This window comes from Triticum urartu, chromosome 1 (genome assembly GCF_003073215.2).
Source record: "Triticum urartu cultivar G1812 chromosome 1, Tu2.1, whole genome shotgun sequence".
NCBI classification, from domain to species: domain Eukaryota; kingdom Viridiplantae; phylum Streptophyta; class Magnoliopsida; order Poales; family Poaceae; genus Triticum; species Triticum urartu.
The window spans coordinates 303,058,174-303,079,074 of record NC_053022.1 but is presented as its reverse complement, the minus strand read 5'-3'; the positions used below and the strand labels follow the sequence as shown (position 1 = coordinate 303,079,074).

At 48.3% G+C, this 20,901-nt stretch overlaps 1 protein-coding gene across 1 annotated transcript; it reads left to right on the top strand.

The window, feature by feature from the left end:
- Positions 1-3,047: 3,047 nt before the first annotated feature.
- LOC125532778 lies at positions 3,048-6,490 on the top strand. The gene is made up of 3 exons (XM_048696696.1): positions 3,048-3,648; positions 4,900-4,973; positions 6,327-6,490. Exons 1-3 carry the CDS (start codon positions 3,419-3,421, stop codon positions 6,377-6,379), a joined length of 357 nt encoding a protein of 118 aa, XP_048552653.1. The 5' UTR covers positions 3,048-3,418; the 3' UTR covers positions 6,380-6,490.
- Positions 6,491-20,901: the final 14,411 nt, after the last annotated feature.

Genomic DNA, 20,901 nt, shown 5'->3' with positions numbered 1-20,901 from the left:
GCTGTGAAGCTCTCTGGCTTCAAGCTTATGAAGCGGAGGGACTATGCCGCGGTGGACCAGTAAGTGTTATCGTCCTGCCTTGTTCTTGCTTCTGCTGCTCGTTTCTAACTATTCTTCTTCGTTGTGCAACTAGGCCGACGCATACGGCGAAGAGGAGAAGGGAGGGCGAGGTGGTACTACTCGAGCCCAGATCGCCTCCTGCGGCTGCAGCCCTCTCCATGAGTAAGGGCGGCAACGGCGCTCGTGCCTCTCTAGGCCGATCATCCTCGCACGGCTGGGTGGAGCATCCTCGGGAGGAGTCAGTCCCCGTGGCCCCGCTGGCTCCGGAGGTGCCAGCGTCCGGCTCGGGCGCTGGGGTCCCCGAGGCTCAGGAGCCTCTGACCTCTTAGGCCGTGGTGATGACGACGCCTCCTCTTCCTCCTCCTGCCACATTGTTGTCCCCGGGTTCTTCCATCTCTCCTGACGTCCTGGAGCGGGCTATTTCTGCGATGGCCCTGCTGCGAGAAGATCTTCAGGGCACCGACCGTCGCCTGGTGACCGGATGCCTGGAGCTGGTCTCTGCCTGGCTACACTCCGACGCGTGCGTCCGGGCGACACTGAGCCAAGCTGCTATTGACTCCGAGAAGGACACGGAGGCCGTCGCCCAGGCTGTGGCCGCCCGCGAGGTGGCACTGAAGGATGTCGAGGCCGCCCAGGACCGCTGCTGGTCGCTGGCGGCCGAGCTGGAGACCGTGCGGAGGGAGCGCGCGAAAGAAGCCCGAGGCCGCAAGGCGGAGGAGGAGAAGATGAAAGCCCGAGAGGACGCCGTCAAGGATCGCGACGCTGAACTGGACCAGTTGGAGAAGGCGCGGGCCACAGAGCGCGGCCGGCTAGAGGAGTTGGAGCAGAAGCTGAAGGCGGAGGAGGCCGAGCTTGACGCCAAGGCAAAGGTCCTGACTGAGGACCGCGCGGCCTTCGAGCTCCTTGAAGAGAAGGCTCGGACGGCATTGAAGTCTCTCTACGAGAAGGGCTTCGAGGAACCGCTGGTTGCCGACGACGAGGGCCCCAACCAGCTGGTTCCTTATCTGGTTGGTGCGTTGGAGGACGTTGTGAGCGGCATCGGCCCCATGGTGGACGAAGAAGCTCGCGTTCTCTCCTCAGCCGCGCTGACGCGCGTCTTCAGCCACCTCCACCTTTGCGATCCCACCGCCTGCCTTGACGAGCTGCTGGAGCCTGTGAAAGACGAGCATTACGAGGTCGCTGCTGCAGCTATGAAGGGACGGGTGGAGGCCCTGCTGAAGAGGTTCCGCGCCTTCACTTCCGCGCCCCCGACCGGCGGTGCTACCGATCCTGCAACACCGGCTGGTGGTGCAGGTGAAGGCGACGCCGTTGGAGAAGAAGCATCCCTTGCAGGCGACGACGGCGTCCAGGGATGACGAGACAACTTGCTGACGGCTCCTTTCCTGTTTTAGTTTCTGCAATATGCACCATGCCTTGTGGAGGCGTTAAACTTGCGTTTGATTTCAGGGGAACAATATGTCCTGTAATATTTTCTTTGAAATTCTGCGATTTCCTTTCTATTTTCTTTACGTTCTACGTCGGCAGGGCCTGACCGCGCGCATACCTCAGCCGTCGTTGGGTCGTCCGGATCACCAGGACGGACCAAGGAGTGAGGGGCTACGTGATCAGTTAGGCTCCTGAGTCGCGATGCTCAGGAGTCCCCCTTGACGCGCAAACATCTTATAGAAAGGAGATCTGGGAGTAGGTCTAGTGTTCTACGTCGGCAGGGCCCGACCCCGGGCATACCTCAGCCGCCATTGGGCCGACCGGATCACCAGGATGGACCAAGGAGTGAGGGGCTACGTGGCCAGTTAGGCTCCTGAGTCGCGATGCTCAGGAGTCCCCCTTGACGTTCAAATGACCTTCGTACCTTAGCTTCGCTTGGGAGGGCGCGCGACGACCAGGTCTGAGGGACCTGGCAAGGTGGTGTATGCTTGGGCGTGACCTGAGCGCAACCCCCGTGCCCAGCCCCCTCACGCGACTCTCCCGAGGGGAGGTGTTGCGATGAGGCCAACCATCGAGCCCGTAGGCTCCCTGAGGTTGATACAGCTGTGAGGCCGCCCTCAATTGTTTATCACCAGCGCGGAGCATAGCACTTCCGTACTTGCACAGGCATAGCCGCTCCTCGGCTGTGTCGACTACCAGTGTGGAGCATGGTGCTTCCACTGGTACATGGGAGGGGACTCCCTACTGCGGAGAGCCCCCGGGGCGTGTACAACCCCGCCCTGACACGTGGCTTGCACAGCGGGGCTAGACGAGGTGTGTCTGGGCACTCGTGAGCCAGCGCGGGACTCACGAGGCCCTACCTCAAGGCGGGTTGCGCGTGGTGTTTTTTCTTGATGGTTGTGGCGTTCCTGCGGGATGGTTAGACAACCTGCGCCGAATGAATTTCCTGAGGCTATCGTACGAGAAGGCCAAGCACCAACGACCCGAGGAGGTGACATGAACGGGGCCGGCCCGCCAGACAGAGCTCAGTCGTTGGATTTATCGATGCTACAGGAACAGGCCCGAGCACAGACGCCGTGCCTAGCCTTCTTATGCGAAGGATCCTGAAGAAAGACGATCGGCGTGCGGCTCCCATGGTGGGTGACAATCAAGCAAGTGGTATCCATAGATAGATTACGCATGAAAATCAACTAGTTTAGGTAAATGCGAGGACGATACATGCCACTGGTGTAACACCCTGGTACTCATCTACAGTAGTCACACTCTAATGGTGCCATGTCAACATAATTAATTTTGCTAAACCTCACTTCGATCCAATCCGAGTTCAAATCCAAAGTTTAAATTAAAGTCATACATAATATTTCTTCAAACATGGAAACTAAAATGTTCGTTAGGTTGCAAATATTCGCTAACTAAATTTCATGCATTAACCGACATATTTGAAAGTATCAAAATACATTAAAGTATCAAAACAGTGCCAACAACATTTAAATTAACCATTTGAAAATAAACAAATATATTTAAACTAATCAAAAATATTTGGAACTGGTTGTACTAGCCCATTACACAGTTTAGTATTTATGTATCAAGTCCTATATTTTACGAAAGTCATTTGTTGGCTCTACTTAACGCAAAACAGAAAATAATTTGAAGAAACAGAAAAATAAAGCCAGAAAAAGAAAAGGAACCTATTATACTCTGAGCTTTGGCCCATCTAGTAAAAGTAATCGGCCTAGCCCACCTCCACCTCTCCTTCCACCTTCTGCTACAGGAGGCACACGAGCCGTGGCGGCCATCCCGCCGGCCATGGCCACGTGCTGGCCATCGGCGCCCCAACTGCCGTCTATATGAGCACGCAAATCCTCCCTGAACACTAGGCCCGTTTCTTCCCCTCCCATGCTCGCCCCCCTGTTTTCTTCATGCCCGAAACACCATGGACGCGCCGCCGTCGCTCACACGGCCACCGCCTCCCCCGCGCTGCACCACCATGTCCCGGGGGACCAACGTCATCTCCTACGCCGTCCACAACACCAACTCGACGCCGGGGAGCCTCACAACGATGGGATCGAGGTCGTCTTCAACCTCGGTGCCGCCACCGTCCGTCGTTCGATCCGCGACCGATGATGCATCCCCGGCCTCCACGAGACCTCCTCGAGCTCCGCAGTGAGCTCCCGGTCCTATATGACCTCCTTCCTCTCTTCCTCGCATCCCCTAGCTTCGATTCCGGTTAACACCGGCCGTCACCGCCACGGCAAGTCGTCGTAGCCGTCGTTTTGGTTCGCCTCAACTCACACCCGTGGCGTGGTTGGATGCAGCGCATCACACTGGTTTTATAGGAGCTCACGCCGCTCCGTTTAGCCGCCCGTAGCTCACTCCGGCATCCGCCGCTGTCGTCGCGCCCTACTCCCCTCGAACGCGAGCGCCCGCAGCCGCCCGCTACCATCGCTAGCTGCGCTACTGTTGTGCCGCTGGTACTCTGTACTACTGCTGCTTTGCTGGTACTCTTGCCGCTGCTGCTGCTTCGTGCTGGGCACCGGCCGCCGTTCCTGCTGCTAGCTGCTTGCCGCCGGTGCCGCTGGCGCCTGCTACTGATGCTCCGCTGCTGCTCTACACTTCTGCTACCGCTGTTTGCTGCTGCTTACTACCAGTGCTGCCGTTGGTCTGAGCCGCTCCCTGCCGCTGCTGATGCTGGCCATAGCATGGCCGTGAGCTAGGTGTGTGTGATGTGTGTGTATCTGTGGTAGGTGTGCGTTCTCTGTGTGTGTGGGGTAGATGTGCGTGCTGGGTGTGTGAGTGTAGGCCGGCCCCTTTTAGTTAGGCACTAACTATAACTAGTGCTAACACCCCCACCCACGCACACAAGTAATTAGTTTATTTTAAGCAATCTGCCAAACAAATGGCCCTATGACACATGGGCCTCACTGTCTAGTTTTGACCAGTCAACCCAGTTAATGTTGAATATTGACCTTGCTGACTCAGCACCCATCCAGCCCACTGTCATACACTCTGGCTGGACTGACACTAGGTGACAGAAGAATATTCTGTTTTAATTCGAATTTATAACAATGTCAGAAATTGTTTAGAACTTTGAAAAATTGTATAAAATAATCCGTAACTCGCATGAAACTAATTTATACATGAAAAATGATCAGAAAAATATGAGAATCCGAATACGCAGCCCGTTCGTCTGCCACACATCTCTAGCATAGCGAACACGTAATTTTCTCCCTCCGGTTCATTTGTCCGAAAACGCGAAACACCGGGGATACTTTTCCGGATGTTTCCCCCCTTGCCGGTATCACCTAGTACTGCGTTAGGTCACATCTAGCACCGCATATTGTCATGTTATGCTTTGTGATACTTTGATTGCTCTGTTATTTATTGTATTCCCCCTCCGTTACTTCTTTCTGGTAGACCCGAGACCGCGGTTGAACCACTGATCGACTACTTCACCTTCGAGGGTCCGTTTCTGTCTACAGAGCAACCAGGCAAGCCCCCCTTGATCAACCAGATATCGCCCACTCTGTTCTCTCTTATTCTTGCCTTAGGTTTGCTACTGTTGTTGATTTGATAGCTCCTATTCTGTTGCATAGCCTGTCATTGTTGCTACAATTGTTGATATCTTTACCTGTTATCCTAATGCTTAGTATAGGTTGCTAGTATTACATCAGTGGCCCTACACTCTTGTCCGTCTGCTATGCTATACTATCGGGCCGTGATCAGTCGGGAAGTGAACACGGGTATATACTTACATACTTATTATATGATACATGTGGTGACTAAAGTCAGGTCGGCACGTAGAGTACCCGCCAGTGATTCTGATGAGGGGGCTGAAAGGACAGGTGGTTCCATCCTGGTAGAGGTGGGCCTAGGGTTCCCGACGGCCCCCGACTGTTACTTTGTGGCGGAGCGACAGGGCAGGTTGAGACCACCTAGGAGAGAGGTGGGCCTGGCCCTGGTCGGCGTCCGCGGTTACATCAATTAACATGCTTAACGAGATGTTGGTATTTGATCTGAGTCTGGCCACTGGCCTATACGCACTAACCAACTACGCGGGAACAGTTATGGGCACTCGACGTCATGGTATCAGCCGAAGCCTTCGTGACGTCAGCGACTGAGCGGCGCACGTCGGGTTGGACCGCGTAACGCAACTTCCTTGGAAATGGAGGTTAATAGGTCTGCTTACTGGCCGCCCTCGCAACGTGCAGGTGTGCAATGGGCGATGCGTCTAGACCCCTGCGCGCATAGGATTTAGACCGGCGTGCTGACCTCTCTATTGTGCCTAGATGGGGCTGCGACGTGTTGATCTTCCGAGGCCGGGCATGACCCAGGAAAGTGTGTCCGGCCAAACGGGATCGAGCATGTTGGGAAATGTGGTGCACCCCTACAGGGAAGTTTATCTATTCGAATAGCCGTATCCCTCGGTAAAAGGACGACCCGGAGTTGTACCTTGACCTTATGACAACTAGAAACAGATACTTAATAAAATACACCCTTTCAAGTGCCAGTTACAACCCGGTGATCGCTCTCTCACAGGGCGACGAGGGGAGGATCGCCGGGTAGGATTATGCTATACGATGCTACTTGGTGAACTTACCATCTACTCTCTCCTATATGCTTCAAGATGGAGGTTGCCAGAAGCGTAGTCTTCGATAGGACTAGCTATCCTCCTCTTATTCTGGCATTCCGCAGTTCAGTCCACAGATACTACCCATTTCATTGATACCATTGCATATGTAGTGTAGATCCTTGCTTGCGAGTTCTTTGGATGAGTACTCACGGTTTCTTTGCTACTTCTTTTCCCCTTTTCCCGGTTATTGTGATCATATGATGGAGTCCAGGAGCCAGAGGATCTCGAGGATGTTTCTACGTGGAGTTCGGCTTCGAGGAGTAGTTAGGAGGTCCCAGGCAGGAGGCCTCGCCTTTTCGATCGTTGCTACTTTTGTGCTAGCCTTCTTAAGGCAAACTTGTTTAACTTATGTCTGTACTCAGATATTGTTGCTTCCGCTGACTCTTTCTATTCAAGCTATGTATTCGAGCCCTCGAGGCCCCTCGCTTGTAATATAAAGCTTGTATTATTTTTAATTTGTGTCTAGAGTTGTGTTGTGATATCTTCCCGTGAGTACTTGATCTTGATCGTACACATTTGCGTGTATGATTAGTGTACGGTCATCACCGCCCCAACTGCCATCTATAGGAGCACACCACTCCTCCCTGAAAGTGCGTTATATCGACTAGAGGGGGGGGGTGAATAGGCGATTTTTATGAAAGTCTTCAAAACGTGAGAGTTATGAAGACAGACAGTGAAGATTATGCCTATTACTATGCAGCGGAAGTTAGATTACACTAGGCCAGTCATGGTCATGTATTCAATAGAGTGAAAGCGCGGTGACAAACAGCTTCAGTGTAATAAGGATCAGGTAGGAAGAAGTTATGAAGCCAAACAGATCATATATTCATGTTGTGAAGACAAAAGATAAAGCAAGCATGCAATGGCTTCACAATGAATAACTGTAAGTAAAAGGAAGTGAAGATGAAACCAGTGACACGTTGAAGACAATGATTTGTTGGACCAGTTCTAGTTGCTGTGACAACTGTACGTCTGGTTGGAGCGGATAGGTATTTAAACCAAAGGACACACAGTCCCGGACACCCAGTCAAGGACACTTAGTCCAAGACACCCAGTCCTCACCGTTTTCTCCTTGAGCTAAGGTCACACAGACCTCGCCCAATCACTCTGGTAAGTCTTCGAGGTAGACTCCCAAACCTTCACAGACTTCGTTCACTGGAAATCCACAATTTCTCTTGGATGCTCTGAACGCGACGCCTAACCGTCTGGAGGATGCACAGTCCTCAAGTGTAATAAGTCTTCAGATCACACAGACACGAAGACTTAAGTGATGCCCAATTTACTTTGGCTCTGGGTGGTTAGGGCTTTTCTCCTCACTAGGAATTTTTCTTTCAAAGGCTTCGAGGTGGGTTGCTCTCAAACGACAAAAGCCGTGCATTGAAATCTGAGCAGCCAACCGTTTATGGTTGTGGGGGTGGGCTATTTATAGCCACTTGGCAACCCGACCTGATTTGTCCGAAATGACCCTGGGTCACTAAGGAACTGACACGTGTACCAACGGTCGAATTTTGAACTCACAAGGCAACTATACTTGGCCTACAAGTAAAGCTGACTTGTCCGACTCTGGACAAGATTTTCTCTCATAGGCTTCGCTCGAAGACATAGGATTTGAATTAGGCATCACTTCAGTCATTCTGACTGGTTCTCTTGGACCCCACTTAACAGTACGATGGTTCCTACGACACAACATAAATGAAATGAAACTACGAAGGATCTAAGTCTTCGAGTTCCATAAGCTTCATAGGGAGTCTTCTCATGTCATTGTCTTCAATATGAATATCTTCATAAGCCACCATTGTCTTCAATGTCTTCGTACATTTTTAGGGGTCATCTCTGGTAGTAAAACCGAATCAATGAGGGACTTCTACCTGTGTTTTCCTGCAATTCTCACAAACACATTAGTCCCTCAACTAGGTTTGTCGTCAATACTCCAAAACCAATTAGGGGTGGCACTAGATGCACTTACACTCCCCGAACCCTAGGCCTGTTTCTTCCCCTCCCATGCTCGCCCCCCCTGTTTTCTTCATGCCCGAAACACCATGGACGCGCCGTCGTCGCTCACACGGTCACCGCCTCCCCCGCGATGCACCACCATGTCCCGGGGGACCAACGTCATCTCCTACGCCGTCTACAACACCAACTCGACGCCGGGAAGCCTCACAACGATGGGATCGAGGTCGTCTTCAACCTCGGTGCCGCCACCGTCCGTTGTTCGATCCGCGACCGATGATGCATCCTCGGCCTCCACGAGACCTCCTCGAGCTCCGAGTGAGCTCCCGGTCCTATATGACCTCCTTCCTCTCTTCCTCGCGTCCCCTAGCTTTGATTCTGGTTAACACCGGCCGTCACCGCCGCGGCAAGTCGTCGTTTTGGTTCGCCTCAACTCACACCCGTGGCGTGGTGGGATGCAGCGCATCACACTGGTTTTATAGGAGCTCACGCCACTCCGTTTAGCCGCCCGTAGCTCACTCCGGCACCGGCCGCTGCCGCCGCGCCCTACTCCCCTCGAACGCGAGCGCCCGCAGCCGCCCGCTACCATCGCTAGCTGCGCTGCTGTTGTGCCGCTGGTACTCTGTACTACTGCTGCTTTGATGGTACTCTTGCTGCCGCTGCTGCTTCGTGTTGGGCACCGGCCGCCGTTCCTGCTGCTAGCCGCTTGCCGCCGGTGCCTGCTGCCGATGCTCCGCTGCTGCTCTACACTTCTGCTACCGCTATTTGCTGCTGCTTACTACCAGTGCTGCCGTTGGTCTGATGCTGCTCCCTGTCGCTGCTGATGCTGGCCATAGCATGGCCGTGAGCTAGGTGTGTGTGATGTGTGTGTATGTGTGGTAGGTGTGCGTTCTCTGTGTGTGTGGGGTAGGTGTGCGTGCTGGGTGTGTGAGTGTAGGCCGACCCCTTTTAGTTAGGCACTAACTATAACTAGTGCTAACACCCCCACCCACGCACACAAGTAATTAGTTTATTTTAAGCAATCTGCCAAACAAATGGCACTATGACACATGGGCCTCACTGTCTAGTTTTGACCAGTCAACCCAGTTAATGTTGAATGTTGACCTTGCTGACTCAACACCCATCCGGCCTACGGTCATACACTCTGGCTGGACTGACACTAGGTGACAGAAGAATATTTTGTTTTAATTCGAATTTATAACAATTTCAGAAATTGTTTAGAACTTTGAAAAAATATATAAAATAATCCATAACTCGGATGAAAATAATTTATATATAAAAAATGATCAGAAAAATATGACGAATCCGAATACGCAGCCCGTTCGTCCGCCACACATCCCTAGCATAGCGAACACACAACTTCCTCCCTCCAGTTCATCTGTCCAAAAACGCGAAACACCGGGGATACTTTTCCGGATGTTTCCCCCCTTGCCGGTATCACCTAGTACAGCGTTAGGTCACATCTAGCACCGCGTATTGTCATGTTATGCTTTGTGATACTTTGATTGCTTTATTATTTATTGTATTCCCCTCCGTTACTTCTTTTCGGTAGACCCCGAGACCGCGGTTGAACCACTGATCGACTACTTCACCTTCGAGGGTCCGTTTCTGTCCGCAGAGCAATCAGGCAAGCCCCTGATAACCCACAAGTATAGGGGATCGCAACAATTTTTGATAAGTAAGAGTGTCGAACCCAACGAGGAGCTAAAGGTAGAACAAATATTCCCTCAAGTTCTATCGACCACCGATACAACTCTACGCACGTTTGGCGTTCGCTTTACCTAGAACAAGTATGAAACTAGAAGTACTTTGTAGGTGTTGTTGGATAGGTTTGCAAGATAATAAAGAGCAAGTAAATAAAAGGTAGGGGCTGTTTAGGTTAAGAAACAATGAAGTAAATATAGCAAGTGTGGAAAAGTGGTGGTAGGAGTTGCGAAATTGTCCCTTAAGCAATTGACTACTTTACTAGACCGATAGCAAGTATTATGTGGGAGAGGCCACTGCTAGCATGTCATCCCTTACTTGGAATTCTATGCACTTATGATTGGAACTATTAGCAAGCATCCGCAACTACTAATATTCATTAAGGTAAAACCCAACCATAGCATTAAGATATATTGGTCCCCCTTCAATCCCGTATGCATCAATTTCTATGCTAAGCTTCTGTCACTCTTGCCCTCCAATAAATAGTCCTATCAACATACAACTAACCCTATGGTGTGATCCACGCGCACGCTCATATGATGGGCACCAAAGGACAGCAACATAACCACAAGCAAATTAAATCAATCATAGCAATTCATCAACCACCGATAGGACAACGAAAATCTACTCAGACATCATAGGACGGCAACACATCATTTGATAATAATATGAAGCATAAAGCACCATGTTCAAGTAGAGGGTACAGCGGGTTGCGGGAGAGTGGACCGCTGTAGATAGTGGGGGGAAGGTGATGGAGATGTTGGTGAAGATGGCGGAGGTGTTGGTGAAGATCGCAGTGATGATGATGATGGCCACGGCGGCGTTCCGGCGCCACCGGGGGAGAGGGGGAGAGGGGCCCCCTTCTTCCTCTTCTTCCTTGACCTCCTCCCTAGATGGGAGAAGGGTTTCCCCTCTGGTCCTTGGCCTCCATGGCATGGGAGGGGCGAGAGCCCCTCCGAGATTGGATCTATCTCTCTGTTTCTCTCTGGTTCTGCGTTCTGTTCTGACTTTGTTTCACCGTTTCATATATAATATGGAGATCCGTAACTCCGATTGGCTTGAAACCTTCGCCGTGATTTTTTTCCCGAACATTAGCTTTCTTGCAGCAAAAGAAGAGCGTCAACCGCCTTACGGTGGGCTCACGAGGGTAGGGGGCGCACCCTAGGGGGGGGCACGCCCCCTGCCTCGTGACCACCTCGGGCACTGGTTCGCATTGATTTTCCTTCCGAATTTTCCATATTTTCCAAAAATAAGCTCCGTCCGTTTTTATCCCGTTTGGACTCCGTTTGATATGGATATTCTGCGAAACCAAAAACATGCAACAGACATGAACTGGCACTGGGCACTGGATCAATATGTTAGTCCCAGAAATAATATAAAAAGTTGCCAAAAAGTATATGAAAGTTGAATAATATTGGCATGGAACAATCAAAAATTATAGATACGACGGAGACATATCAGCATGCCCAAGCTTAATTCCTGCTCTTCCTTGAGTAGGTAAATGATAAAAAAAGATAATTTTTGATGTGGAATGCTACCTAGCATAATCTTGATCATATGTCTAATCATGGCATGAATATTAAGAGACGAGTTATTCAAAGCAATAGTCTATCCTTTGACATTAAGACAATAGTACTTCAAGCATACTAATAAAGCAATCATGTATTTTCAAAATAACATGGCCAAAGAAAGTTATCCCTACAAAATCATATAGTCTTGCTATGCTCCATCTTCACCACACAAAATATTCACATCATGCACAACCCCGATGACAAGCCAAGCAATTGTTTCATACTTTTGACGTTCTCAAACCTTTTCAACTTTCACGCAATACATGAGCGTGAGCCATGGACATAGCACTATAGGTGAAATAGAATATGAAGGTGGATAAGACAAGAAGGAGAAGATAGTCTCACATCAACTAGGCTTATCAACAGGCTATGGAGATGCCCATCAATAGATATCAATGTGAGTGAGTAGGGATTGCCATGCAACGGATGCACTAGAGCTATAAGTGTATGCAAGCTCTAACTGAAACTAAGTGGGTGTGCATCCAACTTGCTTGCTCATGAAGACCTCGGGCATTTGAGGAAGCCCATCATCGGAATATACAAGCCAAGTTCTATAATGAAAATTCCCACTAGTATATGAAAGTGATAACTCAAGAGACTCTCTATATGGTGCTACTTTGAAGCACAAGTGTGGAAAAGGATAGTAGCACTGCCCCTTCTCTCTTTTTCTCTCATCATTTTTTTATTATTTTGTTGGTGGGCTTCTTTGGCCTCTTTTATTTTTTTTAAAGTCCGGAGTCTCATCCTGACTTATGGGGGAATCATAGTCTCCATCATCCTTTCCTCAATGGGGCAATGCTCTAATAATGATGATCATCACACTTTTATTTACTTACAACTCAATATTACAACTCAATGTCTAGAACAAAGTATGACTCTATATGGATGCCTCCAGCGGTGTACCGGGATGTGCAATGATCTAGCGTAGCAATGACATCAAAAAATGGACAAGCCATGAAAACACCATGCTAGCTATCTTATGATCATGCAAAGCAATATGACAATGAATGCTCAAGTCATGTATATGATTGATGGAAGTTGCATGGCAATATATCTCGGAATGGCTATGGAAATGCCATAATAGGTAGGTATGGTGGCTGTTTTGAGGAAGGTATATGGTGGGTTTATGGTACCGGCGAAAGTTGCGCGGTACTAGAGAGGCTAGCAATGGTGGAAGGGTGAGAGTGCGTATAATCCATGGACTCAACATTAGTCATAAGGAACTCACATACTTATTGCAAAAATCTATTAGTCATCGAAACAAAGTACTACGCGCATGCTCCTAGGGGGATAGATTGGTAGGAAAAGACCATCGCTCATCCCCGACCGCCACTCATAAGGAAGACAATCAATAAATAAATCATGCTCCGACTTCGTTACATAACGGTTCACCATACGTGCATGCTATGGGAATCACAAACCTCAACACAAGTATTTCTAGAATCCACAACTACCCACTAGCATGACTCTAATATCACCATATTTATATCGCAAAACTATTCCAAGGAATCAAACATATCATATTCAGTGATCTACAAGTTTTATGTAGCATTTTATGACTAACCATGTGAATGACCAATTCCTGTCATCTCTCTAAATAGGTATAAGTGAAGCAAGAGAGTTTTATTCTTTCTACAAAAGATATGCCCACGCTCTAACAAATATAAGTGAAGCAAAAGAGCATTCTAGAAATGGCGGTTTTCTATGTAAAGAGAAACAGGCAATCCAAACTTCAAATGATATAAGTGAAGCACATGAAGCATTCTATAAAGCCATACTCAAAAGATATAAGTGAAGTTCATAGAGCATTCTATAAATAAACCAAGGACTATCTCATACCAGCATGGTGCATAAAAGAAAGATTAAAACTAAATGCAAAAGACGCTCCAAGATTGCACATATCACATGAACGAAACGAATCCAAAAACATACCGATACTTGTTGAAGAAAGAGGGGATGCCTCCCCAGCATCCCCAAGCTTAGACGCTTGAGTCTCCTTGAATATTTACTTGGGGTGCCTCGGGCATCCCCAAGCTTGAGCTCTTTCCTCTCTTCCTTCTTCTCACATCGAGACCTTCTCAATCATCGAACACTTCATCCACACAAAACTTCAACAGAAAACTCGGTAAGATCCGTTAGTATAATAAAGCAAATCACTACTCTAAGTACTATTGCAAACCAATTCATATTTTATTTTTGCATTGTGTATACTGTAAGATAACTTTTTCATGGCTTAATCCACTAATATAAATTGATAGTTTCATCAAAATAAGCAAACTATGCATCAAAAACCGAATCTGTCTAAAACAGAACAGTCTGTAATAATCTGAACATTCACCATACTTCTGATACTTGAAAAATTCTACCAAAAGTAGGAAAAATAAAAAATTTGTATAGGAAGACAGTGCAAAAAGAATCAGAACCATTTGACGTTCCAGATAAAAATGTAAAATCGCGCACTACAGCCAAAGTTTCTGAACTGCACCGTACAAACCATCAAGCAAATGTAAACATCCTAAAGGCAAACCTTGGCACATTATTTTATAATACAATGGAATTGTACAAGGGGATAATTATTTTTATTGAAAAGTTTCTGTAATCAAGATTCACAAAGCTTCCACGAGCATGAACAAAGCTCAAGGCTAGCTCCCACTTCAATAATGCTTGTCTTTCTCACTTTCGTTTTCCTTTTTGAAAAAGTTTTGGGTTCCCCTCTTTATTTTTGTTGTTTTTAAACTATATAAAAGCACTCAACAGAAATAAATGACTCTCTAAAACTTCTGGGTTGTCTCCCTGGCAGCACTTTTTTTAAAGCCATTAAGCTAGGCATATAGTGCTCAAGTAATGGATCCACCCGGATCCCAAGGTATATCAAAGCCAATTTTAATTAACAATGATTTCTAATTTAGTGATGAGCACAAGGTAACATATTTCATGTAATGACGAAGTCTAACTCTCTTCCTATGCATCGGCATGTCATAAAAGAACAATTCATGCACACATAGTAAAGGCCAATGCATAGTATAAACAGTTTCTTGCAATTTTCTCATATTGGAAATATAGAGAGGTGGAGATATAGTTCCTCTCTCAAAATAATTGCAAGTAGGAGCAGCAAGCACATGCATATTATATTCATCAAAATCATCATGTGCAACGGTAAAAGGCAACCCATCAATATAATCCTTAATAAGTGCAAACTTCTCCGATATAGTGTAGTCGGGAGAATTCAAAAAGATAATAGGACTATCATGCGTGGGTGCAATAGCAACAATTTCATGTTTAACATAAGGAACTATAGCAAGTTCATCTCCATAAGCATAATTCATATTGGAATCTTGGCCACAAGCATAGCAAGCATCATCAAAAAGGGATATTTCAAAAGAATCGACGGGATCATAGCAATTATCATAGCATTCATCCTTCGGTAAGCATGAAGGGAAATTAAACAATGTATGAGTTGAAGAGTTACTCTCATTAGAAGGTGGGCACGGGTGATCAATCCACTCTTCCTCCTTTTGTTCTTCGCTCTTCTCCTCATCTTTCTCATCCAATGAGCTCATAGTTTCATCAATTTCTTCTTCCATAGACTCCTGCAAAATATTAGTCTCTTCTTGGACAGCGGAGACTTTCTCAATAAGCACATTAATTTCGTAATTGTATTCATAATTCTCATAACAATATTTCAGGATAGCTAAATTTTCAGGTCTATAAATAGCATCATCAAAATCTTCAAACTCTTTAAACATAGATTCAATTTCATAAGCACCCATAAAAGCAACAAATTCTTCTATTTGTTCCACGTCATAGTAATCATATATACCATTAGCATAAGAAGCTAAGGTCTTATTATCATTAAGTTTGCATGAAAAGGGAAGGTGTGGAGCCTTCATCCTAGAGCAACAAGTATAATCATATCTCAAGCATAGTTGCCTAGCATACCAATTCAATATATGAATTTGATCCCATAATAGTTTCCCATTTTGTGTCAAGCGGTAATCCCTAAAGTATTCACGTTGATCCAACATTACTCCCATTACATAATTGAATGGGGTTTTCTCAAGATTATTAAAGTAGTACATAATATCTTTCACATAACCAGCATCGAGGGTTTTAGGAGGTTCCCCATCTCCATGAGCAGAAAGTACACCTAATTTTTTTGGTATTTCGTGTTCCATATCCATAACTAAAGATAAAGAACAACTAAGAACAACAAATAAAAATTACTTAGTGATAAAGCAAACAAGCACACACACGAGAATATTCACCCCACGCTATTGCTCCCCAGCAACGGCGCCAGAAAAAGGTCTTGATAACCCACAAGTATAGGGGATCGCAACAGTTTTCGATAAGTAAGAGTGTCTAAGCCAACAAGGATCTAAAGGTAGAACAAATATTCCCTCAAGTTCTACCGACCACCGATACAACTCTACGCACGCTTGACGTTCGCTTTACCTAGAACAAGTATGAAACTAGAAGTACTTTGTAGGTGTGGTTGGATAGGTTTGCAAGATAATAAAGAGCAAGTAAATAAAAGGTAGGGGCTATTTAGGTTAAGAAACAATAAAGTAAATATAGCGAGTGTGGAAAAGTGGTGGTAGGAGTTGCGAAATTTTAAGCAATTGACTACTTTACTAGACCGATAGCAAGTATTATGTGGGAGAGGCCACTACTAGCATGTCATCCCTTACTTGGAATTCTATGCACTTATGATTGGAACTATTAGCAAGCATCCGCAACTACTAATGTTCATTAAGGTAAAACCCAACCATAGCATTAAGATATATTGGTCCCCCTTCATTCCCGTATGCATCAATTTCTATGCTAGGTTGAAGCTTCTGTCACTCTTGCCCTCCAATACATAGTCCTATCAACATACAACTAACCCTATGGTGTGATCCACGCGCGCGCTCATATGATGGGCACCAAAGGACAGCAACATAACCACAAGCAAATTAAATCAATCATAGCAATTCATCAACCACTGATAGGACAACGAAAATCTACTCAAACATCATAGGATGGCAACACATCATTGGATAATAATATGAAGCATAAAGCACCATGTTCAAGTAGAGGGTACAGAGGGTTACGGGAGAGTGGACCGCTGTAGATAGAGGGGGAAGGTGAGGGAGATGTTGGTGAAGATGGCGGAGGTGTTGGTGAAGATCGCGGTGATGATGATGATGGCCACGGCGGTGTTCTGGCACCACCGGAGGAGAGGGGGAGAGGGGGAGAGGGGCCCCCTTCTTCCTCTTCTTCCTTGACCTCCTCCCTAGATGGGAGAAGGGTTTCCCCTCTGGTCCTTGGCCTCCATGGCATGGGAGGGGCGAGAGCCCCTCCGAGATTGGATCTATCTCTCTGTTTCTCTCTGGTTCTGCGTTTTGTTCTGGCTCTGTTTCACCGTTTCATATATATATATGGAGATCCGTAACTCCGATTTGCCTGAAACCTTCGCCGTGATTTTTTTCCTGAATATTAGCTATCTTGCGGCAAAAGAAGAGCGTCAACCGCCTTACGGTGGGCTCACGACGGTAAGGGCACGCCCTAGGGGGGGCGCCCCCTGCCCCGTGACCACCTCGGGCACTGGTTCACGTTGATTTTCCTTTCGAATTTTCCATATTTTCCAAAAATAAGCTCCGTTCGTTTTTATCCCGTTTGGACTCCGTTTGATATGGATATTCTGCGAAACCAAAAACATGCAACAGACAGGAACTGGCACTGGGCACTGGATCAATATGTTAGTCCCAGAAATAATATAAAAAGTTGCCAAAAAGTATATGAAAGTTGAATAATATTGGCATGGAAAAATCAAAAATTATAGATACGATGGAGACGTATCAGCCCCCCTTGATCAACCAGATACTGCCCACTCTGTTCTCTCTTATTCTTGCATTAGGTTTGCTACTGTTGTTGATTCGATAGCTCCTATTCTGTTGCATAGCCTGTCATTGTTGCTACAATTGTTGATATATTTACTTGTTATCCTAATGCTTAGTATAGGTTGCTAGTATTACATCAGTGGCCCTACACTCTTGTCTGTCTGCTATGCTATACTATCGGGCCGTGATTAGTAGGGAAGTGAACACGGGTATATACTTACATACTTATTATATGATACATGTGGTGACTAAAGTCGGGTCGGGTCGGCTCGTAGAGTACCCGCCAATGATTCTGATGAGGGGGCTGAAAGGACAGGTGGTTCCATCCTGGTAGAGGTGTGCCTGGGTTCCCGACGGCCACCGACTGTTACTTTGTGGCGGAGCAACATGGCAGGTTGAGACCACCTAGGAGAGAGGTGGGCCTGGCCTTGGTCGGTGTCCGCGGTTACATCAATTAACACGCTTAACGAGATATTGGTATTTGATCTGAGTCTAGCCACTGGCCTATACGCATTAACCAACTACGCGGGAACAGTTATGGGCACTCGACGTTGTGGTATCAGCCGAAGCCTTCGTGACATCAGCGATTGAGCGGCGCGCGTCGGGTTGGACTGCGTAACACAACTTCCTTGGAAATGTAGGTTAATAGGTATGCTCACCGGCCGCCCTCGCAACGTGCAGGTGTGCAATGGGCGATGGGTCTAGACCCCTGCGCGCATAGGATTTAGACCGGCGTGCTGACCTCTCTGTTGTGCCTAGATGGGGCTGCGACGTGTTGATCTTCCGACGCCGGGAATGACCCAGGAAAGTGTGTCCGGCCAAACGGGATCGAGCATGTTGGGAAATGTGGTGCACCCCTGCAGGGAAGTTTATCTATTCGAATAGCCATGTCCCTCGGTAAAAGGACGACCCGGAGTTGTACCTTGACCTTATGACAACTAGAACCAGATACTTAATAAAATACACCCTTTCAAGTGCCAGATACAACCCGGTGATCGCTCTCTCACAGGGCGGCGAGGGGAGGATCGCCGGGTAGGATTATTCTATACGATGCTACTTGGTGAACTTACCATCTACTCTCTCCTATATGCTTCAAGATGGAGGCTGCCAGAAGCGTAGTCTTCGATAGGACTAGCTATCCCCCTGTTATTCTGGCATTCCGCAGTTCAGTCCACAAATACTACCCATTTCATTGATACCATTGCATATGTAGTGTAGATCCTTGCTTGCGAGTTCTTTGGATGAGTACTCACGGTTTCTTTGCTACTTCTTTTCCCCTTTTCCCGGTTATTGCGATCATATGATGGAGTCCAGGAGCCAGAGGATCCCGAGGATGTTTCTACATGGAGTTCGGCTTCGAGGAGTAGTTAGGAGGTCCCAGGCAGGAGGCCTCGCCTTTTCGATCGTTGCTACTTTTGTGCTAGCCTTCTTAAGGCAAACTTGTTTAACTTATGTTTGTACTCAGATATTGTTGCTTCCGCTGACTCTTTGTATTCAAGCTATGTATTCGAGCCCTTGAGGCCCCTGGCTTGTAATACAAAGCTTGTATTATTTTTAATTTGTGTCTAGAGTTGTGTTGTGATATCTTCCCGTGAGTCCTTGATCTTGATCATACACATTTGTGTGTATGAGTAGTGTACGGTCATCAGTGCCCCAACTGCCGTCTATATGAGCACGCCACTCCTCGCCGAACCCTAGGCCCGTTTCTTCCCCTCCCATGCTCGCCCCCTTGTTTTCTTCATGCCCGAAACACCATGGACGCGCTGCCGTCGCTCACACGGCCACCGCCTCCCCCCCGCTGCACCACCATGTCCCGGGGGACCAACATCATCTCCTACGCCGTCTACAACACCGACTCGATGCCAGGGAGACTCACAACGACGGGATCGAGGCTGTCTTCAACCTCGGTGCCGCCACCGTCCGTCGTTCGATCCGCGACCGATGATGCATCCCAGGCCTCCATGAGACCTCCTCGAGCTCCGCAGTGAGCTCCCGGTCCTATATGACCTCCTTCCTCTCTTCCTTGCGTCCCCTAGCTTCGATTCCGGTTAACACTGGCCGTCACCGCCGCGGCAAGTCCTCGTACCCGTCGTTTTGGTTCGCCTCAACTCACACCCGTGGCGTGGTTGGATGCAGTGCATCACACTGGTTCTATAGGAGCTCGCGCCGCTCCGTTTAGCCGCCCATAGCTCACTCCGGCACCCCCCGCTGCCGTCGTGCCCTTCTCCCCTCGAACGTGAGTGCCCGCAGCCGCCCGCTACCGTCGCTAGCTGCGCTGCTGTTGTGCCGCTGGTACTCTGTACTGCTGCTGCATTGCTGGTACTCTTCCCGTTGCTGCTGCTTCGTGCTGGGCACCAGCTCCCGTTCCTGTTGCTAGCCGCTTGTCGCCTGTGCCGTTGGCGCCTGCTGCCGATGCTCCCCTGCTGCTCTACACTTCTGCTACCACTGTTTGCTGCGGCTTACTACCAGTGTTGTCGTTGGTCTGATGCTGCTCCCTGCCGCTGCTGATGCTGGCCATAGCATGGCTGTGATGCCCGGATATTTACGTTACAATGATTCTTTGTGAAAAATGCCACATCACCTCAAATACTGTTGCTAATCTCGGGTTAGCTCAAAACTGGTTTGAGTTCAAGTTCAAAATCAAGCAAGCAATAAAAGTTTTCAAATGTTAAAACTAAAATGTTCAAGTGTAGCAAATAAATCATGGATGATTGTGGTGGAGAAACCACATTTTGATAAAATGTATAGATGCAATAAATTAATTAAATTAGGGGCTAAACAATTACTTAAAAGCTTTTAAAAAAAGAATGAACTATTACAAACCATTTTATTTTGAAGAGCTAAATTAATAGGGCAAAGACACAATTTGTAGCACTAAATTAGGTGCCACTTTTGAATTTTATTTATAGTAAAATAAAAGAAACTGAAATAAAATAGAAAAGGAAAATAAATAAAAGAAAATGTGAGTGCAAAACAGAAAACAAAAGAGAAAAGGAAAACCCCCCTTTCCCCTGGGCCTTGGCCCAGACAACTGCTAGGCCGGCCCAGTCCCCACCTATTAACCCCCTCCCCACCCGGCCGAACCCTAGCTACACCCCACTCCCCCCGAACTGCTTGTCACCACTCCCCCCATTCCCCCACGGCCCCTCCCTCAATCTCCTTGTCCCTACCCTGTTCTGGATCGGGAGCGGGCGCCCCCGACGCCGCCCGTCACCCACCCCGCCGCGCCTCCGTCCTCCTCCTCGGCGTCACCTCTCCGGCGCCGCCTCACCGCCTGACCCTGCTGACGCCGATGCCGCGCGCCACCCCGCCGCTTCTCGTCGGCGCCCCGAAGCCGCTGCCATCGCCGGATCGACCTTGCTGTCACCTCCTCATCCTCCTCCTCGAGCACACTGTCGTTCCCTTACACCGCAAGTGAGGCCTGACCTCTCCTCCTCCCTTCCCCCCGCTGTCACTCGAGCTCGCTGGAGTCGTAACCCCCCACGACTACACGCACTCCCTCGCGCCACCGCACACGCCCCTGAACGCACCCACGGTCGCCCCCCGGCCGCCCGTCACCCTCGCTCACCCCGCACGCCGCGACCCCGCCCCCCTACGCCTGCCGACATGCGCTGGCCGTTGTCCGCACGGCCACCTTTGCCTAACCGCGCCCTCTCCTCCTTCTTGCTGCTGATGTGCCATA

What these genes read in the sequence shown, in the direction of transcription:
- LOC125532778 (XM_048696696.1), top strand. Translation starts at nt 3,419, where the DNA reads ATGGACGCGCCGCCGTCGCTCACACGGCCACCGCCTCCCCCGCGCTGC. An exon ending in AGACCTCCTCGAGCTCCGCA is followed by an intron (nt 3,649 to 4,899) that starts GTGAGCTCCCGG and finishes TCTTTCTGGTAG; the next exon opens with ACCCGAGACCGCGGTTGAAC. An exon ending in TCTGTCTACAGAGCAACCAG is followed by an intron (nt 4,974 to 6,326) that starts GCAAGCCCCCCT and finishes GATGGAGTCCAG; the next exon opens with GAGCCAGAGGATCTCGAGGA.